Raw genomic sequence first — 13,695 nt, 5'->3', positions numbered from 1 at the left:
AAACGGGGACTGAAATGGAAAGCATGGGTCTTCTCAGAGTTATGACCCAGTCCTGCAGGCTTCCTGGGAGCAGTGGTCAGGACACAAGACTTGTATCAGAGGCCTGAGGTCCAGCTCTGCCATTAGCCAGTTGTGTGACATCTGGCAATTCACGCATCTCCTGTGAGCATCCTTACACTTGTTCGTCAATGAGGTCTGCTCCCAGCTCCAGGATTCTGTTTTGCCCGGCTGGGAAGGATGGCATTACTGGATGAAGTCCAAGATTGGAGACCCCACATTGTGTGCAACCAGGCCACTCCTTCCCTGGAATTACCACTTAACCTCCCTGTACACACCGGGTTTCCTCATCCCTGGGTTTCAGGTGTTGCAAGGACTGACTAATGCATGTGAGCATCCCAGTGACGATGATGCAGAGCGCAGGTGCTGGGAGTCCCGAGCTGCCAATTCCAAATCCACAACAGGATCCTGGTGGCAACGTGTTGTGACCTTAAAGCCACCTTTCTGTCCTGCACCTGGGGCCTCTCATCCCAGTATATGGGGTTACACCTCATGTCTCTTTCCAAACATCTGAAAGCATTCACAGTAATAGAGTGACAGTCTGACTAGTTTTATACAGTAAGGGGAGCCTATTCTCAAGGAAGCAACCATACCTTCTTTAACATCCCCCAAAGAATAATTCTGAGATTTTTATCTTTCCCAGAAACCACTGAAAACGTTGTCCACAGAGAAGGATGCACTGAAGTTTCCTCCTTTACTCCAGAGAAAATGAATTCTCAGTTTTTTGTGTTGTTTCTTAACCTTCACACGTTAATTTCTGGGGTTTCCCTCTCTTTGTTTCACACAGCACAGATCATGAACTCACATGGTGGTACTAGACAGTAAATTTTAAATCCCTCCTATATATAGGGCAGTTTAGAAGGGGGTAAGGTGAGGTGGGCGCGTCAGGCAGTGGAAAGTTTCCTTGGCAACCAAGGGCAAGCTCCTGCCCACATCGGCAGAAAGATTTGCGCCTCTGCCCAGCCGCGTGTTCCAAAACATATGTGAACCTGTTGCGTCGCTTCCCCTGTCCGTCGTGTCTCTCGGTGATTCCCCTGAGACCCTGTCCCTTGTCACTGTGGGGGTGGGGGTGGAGCTGGGGAGAGGCAAGCCAGCGTTTGCGGTGAGCGGGTGCCCCGGTCCCGAGTGCTTCACCTGCTCCTGCTTCTTTTCGTCCTCACGTCCCGTCTGCTCTGCTAGCTTGTGGGCCTGGAGACCCCGTCGGATGCTCCCCAGAATCCCACCAGGACCCAGGCCCCGTGGGCAGGGGCCCGGGGATCTTTGCCACGAGCCGAAGGGCAGTGTCCCATTTCCGCTGCCCTTCCGCAGCGGGCGCGGGGCCCCAGCTCCGCCACGCGGGAGGCGGGCGGGCGGGTATGCAAATACCCGGCGGGCGGGGGCCGCCTCCCCGCGGGGATTAAAGCGCGGGCGGGGCGGGGGCCGCGCAGCAGCCGCTGTCTCCCGGGAGCCGGCCGTGCGCTCCCGCCCGCGCCCGCCCGCAGCCCCGACCGCGCGGCCCGCCTCCCGGTAAGGACGCGCGGCGGATCGGAACGCGAGGCGGCGGGGGAGAGGCGCGCGCCGCGACCGGGGGGCCAGCGCGAGCCGCCCGCGTCCCCTTGGTCCCCGCTTCGCCTCGGCCCACGGGCGCCGTCCCGGTCCGCGCTGTCTCCGTGGGAACCAGGGAACCGGCGCCCCCGCTGCGCCCTCCCCGGGGCCGGGCAGGTGGCATCTCCTCAGGTTCTACGCAGGGCCGGTTTGTCCCCAGGCCACCAGCAGTCCAGACCGAAGGGAGCTGCGTTCGATGGAGCTGCGCGGGGTTAGGAGAGACTAAGATTAACTAGGAGTAGAGTGAGGCTGGGGGTCAAAAAGAAAACCTTCCATGATGGGGCTCTGGCTGTTGCCCTGTTTTTCCCCCAGCCGTCCGGAGACGCTTTGGGAGGCAATGGGAAGGGAGAAACAGGCAGAGGGGAGAAAGGTGTGGGTGTGTACACGTTTGAATGAGCAGAGCTAATCGACTTCAGCAGCCGCTGGACAGAAACTACCCGCCAGGCCCAAGTTACCCACCTCTGCAGGGTGGACACCTAGTCTTGTGGAAAACGACTTTAGTAATCCCCCGCTTTTTTTCTTATTTTATAAGAAGGGGTGTCCTTCTGAAGTCTGTATTTAAAGCTAGCACCAATCTCAAGGTTGGTCAGTTAAGATCTGGGGTTTGCCTCTTGTCTCATTCCTACCTCCACCCCATCCTGCATTCCAGAGGATGCAAAGTGGAAGGGAGAAAAATATCATTCCAGAAGGTGCCCAAAGCCAGCTTCCTGTCCCCTATTTTATGAAGTCAGTTATGGGTTTTTCACTGGAGTGGAGAGTGAAAGGAACAGGATCATGCTCTCCCTTCCTCCCCCTCTCCTCCTTAAAACCGGTCAGAACCACCCTAGGTAAGGAGGACCTTTGGGAGTCTTTGTGAAGACCTGAGGGCTTCCCAAGAGGAGATAAGAACACTTCAGATCAACTCCTTTATGCAAATGAGTGTCCTTGGAAATACAGACTCTGAACTGGAAGGTCAAAGGGCAAAGAATGGGAATTGGGAAAAGTGACTGACCCTGGAGAGGATTAATTCTGAGGGAAGGGAGTGGTGAAGAAGTAGAGATAGTTGACACTTCTCCTGTTTCTGTTTGTGTATGTTGCTGTGGTTCTGGTCAGTAACGGGGCAAAAGAAGACCGGAAGCATGTCGGAGTTTTGGTTAATTTCTGCCCCTGGTGACAAGGAAAATTTACAGGCTCTGGAGAGGATGAATACAGTAACCTCCAAGTCCAACTTGTCTTATAACACCAAATTCGTGATTCCCGACTTCAAGGTAAGATTCCTGGGGAGGAGGAAGGAGATGATGGATTGGGATTGGGGATGTCTTCTGGGAAGCCAAGAAGAAAATAATAGGGCAAAAGCAGAGGACTAGCTGGGGGGAGTGAGGATGGACAGGGGGTGTTGATGGTTTGGATGGGACTTCACGCTGTAGCCCCAAGTTAGTTGGGGTACCTGTGGACTTACGGCCACAGGACAGAATGAAGAGGGAGAGAAGGGTGCGGGTAGCTGTGTCTAATGCTTCAAAAAGTGGGAAGAATGTTTTACAAACTTGGGTCCACGTGAGTTGTTCTCGGTTTCTGCCTGTTTTGTCTTCAACATGTATATAGTTTAAATGTGCAGGCTTGGAGAGCTTCAGCTTTGATTGTGCTCTGGAACTGAGAGCAGGGCAGGAAATCCAGGATCCTTCTGGTCCTGATGGAGAGGGAGGAAGGGGATTTAGTGATAACTAGGCAGGTAGCAGAAAGATTTGATAGTGCACAAGCATCCAAGGGCTCTTGCAGTGGAGAACAAAGTTAAAATGAAACAAACATGAAATAGGAACAAGATATGTACAATCTTTTTACTTCAAAAAGAGTGGGCTTTTTGCAGTGCTTCCTAAGATTGTAGGTTCCCAAGGGGAAGAAGCTTAAGGCATTCTTCCAGACGACTGGTGTAAATGCTTTGTGGGTGCTGAAGGAATGGCATTAACTGCTCAGAGGCGGCTCTTCTAGCAAACTGCCCATAATTCTCTTTCAAACCTCAGTTTGCCCCTCTGCCAAATGAGTGCACCGTCAGCTGTCATAACTTGTTGGTGATGCCTCTACATTTGCTCGTATTTATGGAGCAGCAGGCTGGAGGCCAGGCACTTTAAACGCATGATCTCAAATCTTCACAACTCCCACTCTGGAGATCAAGATGGGCTGAGGGAGCAGACCGGGGCGGGTAGAGCTAGTTCTGAGTTCTGAACCCATATCTTGCTGGCTTTTCAAACCTGCCAGTGTTTGTCCACTGATGGACGCTGTGAAGGTTAGTAACTTCAGCATCCACTCATCGTTTACTGTGTGAGGCTCTGTGCTGGACTGGAGGGTACAAAGATAAAAAAAGACACCACCCCTGCCTCAAGGTGCTTAAAATCAAGTTGCTTGAAAAGAAGCTTCCAGGCTTTGTAATTTTCTGATTACTTTTTAATGTCTGATGGGTGGTTGGTAATAGGATCAAGTTTTTCCTTCTGAATCTGTGAATAGATCTTTATTTAATTTTTTATTTATTTATTTTTTGTGATGATGATCAGCCCTGAGCTAACATCTGCTAATCCTCCTCTTTTTGCTGAGGAAGACTGGCCCTGGGCTAACATCTGTGCCCAACTTCCTCCACTTTATATGGGACGCCGCCACGGTATGGCCTGACAAGCGGTGCGATGGTGTGCACCGGGGATTGGAACCCAGGCCGCCAGCAGTGGAGCGTGAACACTTAACCGCTATGCCACGGGGCAGGCCCTGTGAATAGATCTTTAAATACAGATTTGGACTCTGTAATAATTTCCACACTAAGAAATAGATCGTTATAAGTAATCTGAAAAGAAAAGGACTTCCACAAATGATGAAGTGGGAGGGAAAGCTGCCCCCCTGCCCTAAAAAGATCATGTTAATAACGGCAGAGAAAGGGATGGGCTTGACTGTCTTGGAGAAGAAAGGCTTTTAGAAACGATAGCTTCTCTAACTTGCTTTCTGGTGTCTCTATGGGGATTACTCACATGACTAGCAGGCCGCCATTCTAAGAGAAAAATGAGCTGAGGGCAGACCACAATGTAGGTCACTCCTACCTATGGCAGAAATCTGACAGTTTATCCTGTTAAAAAAAAACAGAATTCCCAAATCCACTGATTTCCCTTAAGAGCTCTTCCCAGTTCTTTGACAATTGACCAAGGACAAGTAACTCAAGATGGAAGTTTCAGAATTCCCTGCACTGTTGTTGAAAAGGCACCCACCCTTCTCTACCAGAAAGTGTGAGCCTCTAACTTCTTTCTGATCTTTCTAGGTGGGGACCTTGGATTCCCTCGTTGGCCTCTCTGATGAGTTGGGGAAACTCGATGCCTTTGCTGAAAGGTAAACTATTTCTTATTTACTATATACAAGTGAGACTGTGACATTGTTGTTGAAGGACACGGTGCTCTTGCTTTGGCTGAGCCCATACTTGTCTGAACCTGGTCCTAGAGGTCGCAGAGAGAGCCAGAGAAGGCCGAATAAGGGTGCTGGGTCTACAGCAGCATGCAGGTCCCTTGCATAGTTTTGTTTGCTGGGGGCAGTATTTTTTCTTTTCTTTTTTTTTTTTGTGAGGAAGATCGGCCCTGAGCTAACATCTGCCAATCCTCCTCTTTTTGCTGAGGAAGACTGGCCCTGGTCTGACATCCATGCCCATCTTCCTCCACTTTACATGGGACGCCGCCACAGCATGGCTTAGACAAGCGGTGCGTTGGTGTGCGCCCGGGATCCGAATGAACCCCGGGCTGCTGCAACGGAGCGCACGCACTTCGGCCCCTGGGGCCAGTATTTCTTTACGGGGCTGCCTTCAAAATGAAGATCATGGCAGAAGGTGCTGAAACACTTAGAAAAATAATTGGTGTAGTTTTCCCCCAAGGCTTTTAAGTTTTTTCTTTGGTTTTGTTTTTGTAGTAACATATGCACATAGTGAAAAATTCAGGGCATGAAAGAAAGGCTATCCAGTGAAGATTAAGCGTTCCTCTCACCTGGTTTTCTCTTTCTTGTCCTTCCTTACCTCTCTTTTGAGGCAATGTTATTATAGTTTTCTAGGAGAGCCTTCCAGAGACAGCGTGTAAATGTACAAGTAAATATGAACATATTAAAATAATTTCATACAAATGATAGCATATATTCTGCACCTTGTTTTTTTCACTTAATCATGTGTCTTAGAGATAGTTTCATGTCTGTCCAGAGCTGCGTGTTCTTTTCACTGGCTGCGTTACCTTGAATAGGTGTGCCCTAATTTATTTGAATTTCTCTATTGGTGGACATTTAAGTTTTTTAGTCTTCTTTTTTGTTTTTTTGGGGAAGGTTGGCCCTGAGCTAACATCTGTTGCCAATTGTCCTCCTTTGTTCCTTTTCTTCTCCCCAAAGCCCCAGTAGATAGTTGTGTGTCATGGTTGTACGTCCTTCTAGTTGCTCTCTGTGGGACGCGGCCTCAGCATGGCTTGATGAGCGGTGCCTCAGTCCACGCAGGATCCGAACCCGCGAACCGCGGGCCGGCGAAGCAGAATGTGTGAACTTAACCATTGTGCCACCAGGCCAGCCCTAAGTTTTTAGTCTTTTGCTGTTACAAACAATGCTGTAAGGACTATCCTTTTTCATACTTCTTTGTGCACATGTAGGAGTGGGAAAATTAAAAGTTAAAATGCGGAATCAAAGAGTGTTTGCATGTAAAATTTTACAGATATGTCCACAGCCCCCCTCCAAGAAGTTGTTCTTATTCACCCTCCCACGGAAAGTATAGGGGGATATTTTAGAGTCTTAAAATCATTTATTTTTTAAAACAATTTTTACAAATCTGATACATAATAATTGGAAAATATATGCAAACTATAGAAAAGCATGAAAAAGAAAATATAAATCACGCATGATTATGCCATCCAGAGATAATCAGTGTTATATTTGCAGTATGTACCTCCAATTTTTCCTACACATGAGTATTATCTATGCCTGCATATAAAAATAAAGGTGACATCATTTTATACATATTTTGTAACTTGCTTCTCCCTTCATTTCTTGTTCTTTTGATCTCACCGTTAACTATTCCACGGTCACATTATGCCATATGGATTTGCTAAAATTTCTCTATTAGGTAGTTTTTATAATTTCATTTATTCATTTATTTTTTCCCCCAAAGCCCCAGCAGATAGTTGTATGCCATAGCTGCACATCCTTCTAGTTGCTGTATGTGGGACGTGGCCTCAGCATGGCTGGAGAAGCGGTGCGTCGGTGCACGCCCGGGATCCGAACCTGGGCTGCCAGCAGCGGAGCGTGCGCACTTAACCGCTAAGCCACGGGCCGACCCTCTATTAGGTAGTTTTTAAATAATAACAATCCCTTATTTTGGTAAGATGAAAATCTGTTGTTTAACAAGTGTTTTCACTTGATTTAAAAACAAGCTGGGGTAGATGAGGAGCTAGTCTTCAAGGCCAGGTCATACACCTACTGAACTGCACAGCCAGGACGGAGACCCCGGGGTTTGCCTGCTTGATCTCGCGGCCTCTGTAGAGCGTTGCAGATTTTCAGAGCCTGTGGCCACATGTTTTTTTTCCCTTCTCAGTGGAGCGGTAATGTGGCTGCTACTGCCTTTTTTAATGCATTTTTAAGGAAAAGTTATAATTAGGAGTCCTAGTGGGCATACTTTGAGGATTTCTAATCTGCACATTGGTGCCACAGGCTAGAAATTAGGTTTTCTGCTTTCCAGGTGCTGTTCACCTACCCATTGCCTAAGAATAACAAGAATCCTTAGTTGGTAACATTTTGCTGTATGTGGAATGTCGGAATAACCACATAAAGGCGGTCCTAGCCACCAAGTCGGTTTGTAGATTATAGCCTTTGAGAAAGAAAACTAACCTTTGGCTTTCTCGTCTGTAAAATGGGATAATAGCGATCATCTCTGTGCTTTCAGGGAAGAATGAAGGGCGGTAAAATCATGTTACATCAAGTATTATTAGGGCTGGCCCGGTGGCTTAGCGGTTAAGTTCGTGCGCTCTGCTTTGGTGGCCCGGGGTTCACAGGTTCGGATCCCAGGCATGCACCGACACACCGCTTGTCAAGCCATGCTGTGGCGGCGTCCCATATAAAGTAGAGGAAGATGGGCACGGATGTTAGCCCAGGGCCAGTCTTCCTCAGCAAAAAGAAGAGGATTGGCATCAGGTGTTAGCTCAGGGCTAATCTTCTTCACAAAAAATAAAAAAGGTATCATCAAACCCCAGGACATGTTCTATGAAAAATTAACATCCGAGGAAAAAGTGGCTGGATCCCTAAATATCAACTCCTTTCTTAGGCTGCTCTGCACCCTGGGGAGGGGGTCTCACAGAGACCGAGGAGGGCAGCCCATGCCCCCCGGCTGGCGGTCGTCTTCCGTTTTCTGTGTGGTGAGGTGCAGCAGGGTTGGCTTAGGAAGTGTGAATTGTTCCCAGGCCCGCTGCAGAAATGACAGCTAGTCAGCATTTTATCTTGCCAGGCCTTTCTAGACCGTGTTTGCTACCAGTTTTCTTCTCTAGTGCAAGTCCTTTAACCTCGTCACCAAAGCCCCCTCTAGCTCTACAATTCTGTGATCCTGGATTATTATTACATCCGTTTTCGTTTCTTTTTTGTTTGTTGTTTTTCAGTAAGCTCTAGTGTTTTGTTCTGTACCTGGTTGTTGCACAAGTTGCATGTGATGTAGTAAAGCATTTGTTTAAGCAATTATATGAGAATGTGTGAGCAAGCATAGTTAAAGCTGTAATTGTGAAACAGATAGGACCTAGAGGAATTAAAGTGTTTTTAAAAAACAGGGCTAGGTTTGGTAAGAATGAAAATCACTATGCATTGTTTTATTTTTCCTTGTGGGTATAAATTCTCAAGAGCCTTCCTATCAGAGGAAAAAGAAAAATGGTGTCGTCTGAGCACCCACAATTCTTATTTCTAGCATTTATCTAGTCCAAGGATCAGGGTACCTTGTCTTCAGGTTAATACTGGAACTTGGGGTAAAATAATGGGATACTAATAAAGTATCCCAGTTCTTTGAAATGCCCTACCTGATTCTTTGAAAAGTACTCAAGTGTTATTAGATAAATGAATGCTGGCTGGGTATGCAACCCAGGCAGCAGAAACCTGTCAGCACTGCTTCTGGCCAGGAGAACAGAGGAGGGACAGGAGTTTTCAAGGTGTATTGTTTCCATATCCTTTTATTATTTATTTACTTGGGCACTAGAGTGTTTTTCCATGTAGCTGGAAGGCAGGTTTTGCTTATTAGAGCCTTCCCTTTATTTTTGATTTATTCCCCCATGCTACCTTTGTAATTTATACCGTAATTCATGAACATTTGAGAAACCAAATGATTTTATCTTTTGAAAAGCTCCCCCCCACCCATTCTTTTAATGTTTGAGCCCTTCACGGTATCTTAGCCTGTTTTGCAGTGCTGGTTGAAATATTGCATTTCACAGGCGCTTGGGCGTTCAGGTAGACCTCACGGGTGTCTGTGGTACTTTGGTGACTATTGCTTGCTCCCAGTGCATTACCTGGCTTGGGGAATAGCCAGTGGCTTTTCTTTACCCACGTGGTTCCATGAAGTTGACTGAGGGTTGGCTGATCAAAGATTACATACCTGAGTGTAGATGTCAGCCTAGTATGCGGATCTTAGGGAGTTGGTTCTTCTAAGGACGTTCTAAAGAGAAGAAAAATATAGTTTAGAAAGAATTACCCAAGCTGCTTCTCTCTCTTTCTGCAAGGATATCAGATTGAGATTATCTGCATGACATATTTTAGCGTGAATGCCTATTAATGCGGTGTGCTTTCCACTCTTCAGAGCAGCGTGGCAGTCCTACTGTGTGGGTTCACTGTTCTCCCGCTCTCCGTAATGACTGTTTCAAACCTTCCCCATACCCCATTCGCCCCCATTATCACCTGCTCTTCCTGCTCAGCTCCCCAGACTCACCCGCCCCTGCCTTCAGATCTGCTGATTTACCCTCTCCTGATACGACCGAGTGCACCCCTCCTTCACAGTGCTTTCCACGGCGAACTTGTACGTTGTCTTGTGGGGTCATTTGATCACAATCTGTCTTCCCAGCTAGACTCTAGGCTCCACAAGCCCAGTCGTTTGCACAGTTAGATCCCCAGCACCTGTACCTTTGTTGGCCTTCAGTGACTGGCTGAATGAATGAATGGAAGAAAGAATCCTGGAATACTGGGGCTGGACAGGCCCTTAGAGATCTAATCTAACCACTTCGTGTTCCACATGAGGAAACATGCCCATAGAGAAACTCCTAGAAAGAGCCAAATGGGCTGGAGGTGGCAGAAGAGAGAGCATAGACCCTTGATCCAGATTCATCAACTTGCCCATTAGTGGTCTGTCTGTCTATGCCCACCCTGCCTCTAACTGGTTCCCACCAGCCCCAGCAGGACCTGGTGTCCTGAGCTTTATATGAACTAACCAGAAAAGGGCTTTTTCCTCCTCCCTTCCGCCCTCCCAGTCTCTACCATCAATCATTGTTATTATTTATGACAATATTTAACAGTACTTTTTTTTAATACAGACATTTAAAAATGCCTTACATGTCATATTCATTGCTTGGATAATTGTTGACATTTTTAAAAAGTAATATATGTACACATTGAAAAAAATCAAATAGTATAAAGGTACAAAAAGAAAATAGGAAGTTCCACTTTAACTCCAGTTATTAGGGTTTTGTATGGTTCCTTCCCTGGTGAAACAAAATGAAACAAAAAATACACATACCCTTACATATGGGTTCATGATCCAGCCCGAATATTTACAAATCTTGAAGAACTTATTTTAAGATATCTACTAAGAGCAAACAGAATTTTTTTTTTTTTTTTTAAGATATATCCCAAGCATTTAGGGCAGAATCTGGCACATGGTTGGTGCAAAGATCCTACTGATGATTCATTTGGGATTACGCTGAAATTAGAGGGATTAACATTCTTATCATTTTGAGTGTTTCCGTGAGCACAGTTGGTCTTTCAATTAACTTAATTCTTTTTCTTTGTTCCTCTGGTAAAGCTTTGATGTTTTATTCAATAAAAGTCCTGCACAATATCTTATTGACTTTTTCCCAAGTATTACATTTTTTATTTTGTTGCTATTACAAATGAGATCTTTTCTCTAAATGCTTATTGTTTGTAAATAGGGATTTTCATGTATTAGCTTCATGACCTGCCAACATATTGAATTTCCTTATTGTTTCTAATGATTTTTCAGCTTATTTTGTAAGGTTTTCTAGGCGTGTGATCATATTCTCAGCAAATAGTAATTTCTCCCCTTTTCTCTCATTTCTTTCTCTTGTTTAATTGCATAAACTAGTGTTCCAGAAAAATATTTAATATATCAGTTATGGTAGTGGACGTCTTAGTCTTGTTCCTGCCTTTAATTTGAATAATTCTAGTGTCTCACTATTAAATATCATTTTGGCTCTTGTTTTGAAATGTATCATCGTGCTAAAGGAGTATCTGTTTCTGTTTTACTAAAAATTTTTTTTCATGCCTTTATTTATTTATTTTTTTGTGAGGAAGATCAGCCCTGAGCTAACATCCATGCCAGTCCTCCTCTTTTTGCTGAGGAAGACTGGCCCTGAGCTAACATCTGTGCCGATCTTTCTCCACTTTATATGGGACGCCACCACAGCATGGCCTGACAAGCGATGCCTCGTGTGCACTCGGGATCCGAACCCAGGCCGCCAGCAGTGGAGTGCGCGCACTTAACTGCTACGCCATGGGGCCGGCCCCCTGTTTTACTAAAAATTTATCTGGAACGAGTATTGCATTTTTTTTTCAAATTCTTTTTTTGGCATGTAGTGACTTGGTCTTATGTCTTTTTTTTCTTTGACCTTAATATGGTATGTTTGTTAATAAATATCGTAATTATTGAATCATTCTTGCATTCCAAGGAGAAACCCTACTTGGAATGTTAACTCTGTTTACTAATATTATAAGATTTTGTTTGCCTCAGTATGCACAAATAACACTAATACTAATATAATATTATCATCATAACAAATTTTTTATGTTGGTTACCTGTTGAAATAATAATATTTTGGATATTGGGTTACATAAAATATATTATTAAAATTAATTTTACTGTTTTTACCTTTCTAAACATGGCTACTAGAAATTTTTCGAGTACCTGTGTGGCTCAGTTATATTTCTGTTGGACAGCGCTGGGCTAGAGCTCTGGACAGTGCTTCTCAAACACACACCAGAATCCCCTGGAGACCTTGATAACATACAGATTCTGACTCAGTGGGTCTGGGCTGAGCCTGGGATCTGCATTTCTTACAAGCTCCCCAATGATACTGGTGCTGCTGATCTGCAGACCACACTTGGCTTGGCACAGCTGAACAGTGTGTAGTGTGCATCAGAATCATCTGGAAGGTTCGTTAAAACGTAGATTACTGGGCTCCACCTCCAGAATTTCTGATTCAGTAGGTCTGAGGTGGGGCCTGTGAATCTGCACTTCTACAAGTTCCCAGGTGACGCTGATGCTGCTGGTCCTGGCACCTGATTGAGAACAGCTGCTTTAGATGATAATAGGATGATCTGTTTCTGGAAGGTTTAAAATATGTCATTGTGACGTATTGGGGCTTGCTGCATTTTTTTTGTGTGTGTGAGGAAGATCAGCCCTGAGCTAACATCCATGGCAATCCTCCTCTTTTTGCTGAGGAAGAGTGGCCCTGAGCTAACATCTGTGCGGATCTTCCTCCACTTTATGTGGGACACCGCCACAGCATGGTCTGATAAGTGGAGCTTCGGTGCACGCTCGGGATCTGAACTGGGGCTGCCAGCAGTGGAGCGCGTGCACTTACTTAACCACTCCTCCACGGGGCCGGCTCCCTTGCTGCATTTTTAGGACTAGTTCTGTTCACGAAATTATTCAGTATTATCGGTCTCTTAGTTTTCTCTTTGGGGGAGAAGTGTATTGATTTTGGCAAATTTCATTTTCCTAGAAAATAATCCGTTTCATCAACTTTTCCAAATTATTTGGATGGAGTCTACCAACCTATATTTTTGTGAGTTTTGTAATTGTCTCTGCTAACTTCTCATGTTTTGGTGTTTGTTTTCTTTGATTAGGCTACCCAGTGAAGATTACCTATTTCACTTTTTGTTTAAGAGAAGCAGCTTTTTTCTCAAATTTTAAAATCAATTTTGTCACTTTTTTGATTTCTAATTTTGAAATTTTAAATTTCTGCATTTATCCTGATCTCCTGCCTCTTGCTTTATTTGGGTTTATTTTCTTGCTCCTTTCTGTAAAACATACTGGGTTACATGCTTAGTTCATTTATTTTCTTTTTTCTCTCATTCTATAATGCTTACGGCAATGCATTTTTCTCTGAGTATTATATAAATTTTGACATACATGTGGAATTTTCATTTTCATTTTTTCTAGATATTCTGCAAGTTTTTTAGACCTTTTAATTTCTGGAAGGTTGAGTGTTTTTGTTGTCATTTCTGTTTTTGTTTTTTGTTACTAAATCTATTGCTTTGTTGTTAGAGAATGAAGAAAGAGCTATTTCTACCTTTGGGAATTTCAAGTTTTCTTTGTGACCTAGTATAGTGCTGCTTTTTCTAAGTGTTCCATGGGTACCCAGGATGGGTGTATTCTCTTGTTTTCATTGTATAGAGTTGGTATGTGTCTGTTGGAGCCACGTTATCCATGGTTTTCATATCTGCTACATCCGTGTGTTTGTACTCCGTGCACTTTGCTGCTCTTACTGGATGCAGAAAGGTCTAGAACAGTTATCACTCCACCGAGGGCCGCCCCTTAATGTCCTCTGTGCCTCTGTTTATATTGTTTTCTGTCTTGAGTTCCACACCACGCAATGGTTGTCACTTCCCTGTTTTGGTAACTGCCACTTACTGGTCACACATTGTGTGCCAGGCACGGTATTAAACCCTTGCCGTTTCTCCATTTCCTCATGAACCTGGACCACAGCCCTGTGAACCGGGTGAATATCCGCACGTCATCAGTGAGAATATTGGCATTCACAGAGTTAAGTTGCATGTGCAGGGTCACGTAGCTGAGGAGTGTCAGGCCTTAACCTGGTCAACCTGCCTCTC

General features: G+C 45.1%; 1 protein-coding gene across 10 annotated transcripts in view; it reads left to right on the top strand.

Moving 5' to 3' along the window:
- The first annotated feature begins 1,517 nt into the window (after positions 1–1,517).
- Positions 1,518–13,695, top strand: part of ATP6V1C2 (ATPase H+ transporting V1 subunit C2) — a 53,351-nt gene continuing 41,173 nt past the window's right edge. For 2 of the 10 annotated variants that reach the window (XM_058551793.1, XM_058551796.1), the window contains exons 1-2: positions 1,891–2,888; positions 4,913–4,980. In XM_058551793.1, the coding sequence (XP_058407776.1) occupies positions 2,712–2,888; positions 4,913–4,980 (245 nt within the window). In that variant the 5' untranslated portion in view covers positions 1,891–2,711. Of the gene's footprint in view, positions 1,564–1,781; positions 1,853–1,887; positions 2,889–4,912; positions 4,981–13,695 lie in introns of those variants that run through there. The other 8 variants (XM_058551794.1, XM_058551795.1, XM_058551792.1 and 5 more) reach the window with 8 other exon arrangements.

This window comes from Diceros bicornis, chromosome 12 (assembly GCF_020826845.1).
Source record: "Diceros bicornis minor isolate mBicDic1 chromosome 12, mDicBic1.mat.cur, whole genome shotgun sequence".
In the NCBI taxonomy this organism is placed as follows: Eukaryota; Metazoa; Chordata; class Mammalia; order Perissodactyla; family Rhinocerotidae; genus Diceros; species Diceros bicornis.
Note: the sequence above shows the minus strand (reverse complement) of the source record. Positions and strands in the feature narration are given on the sequence as shown.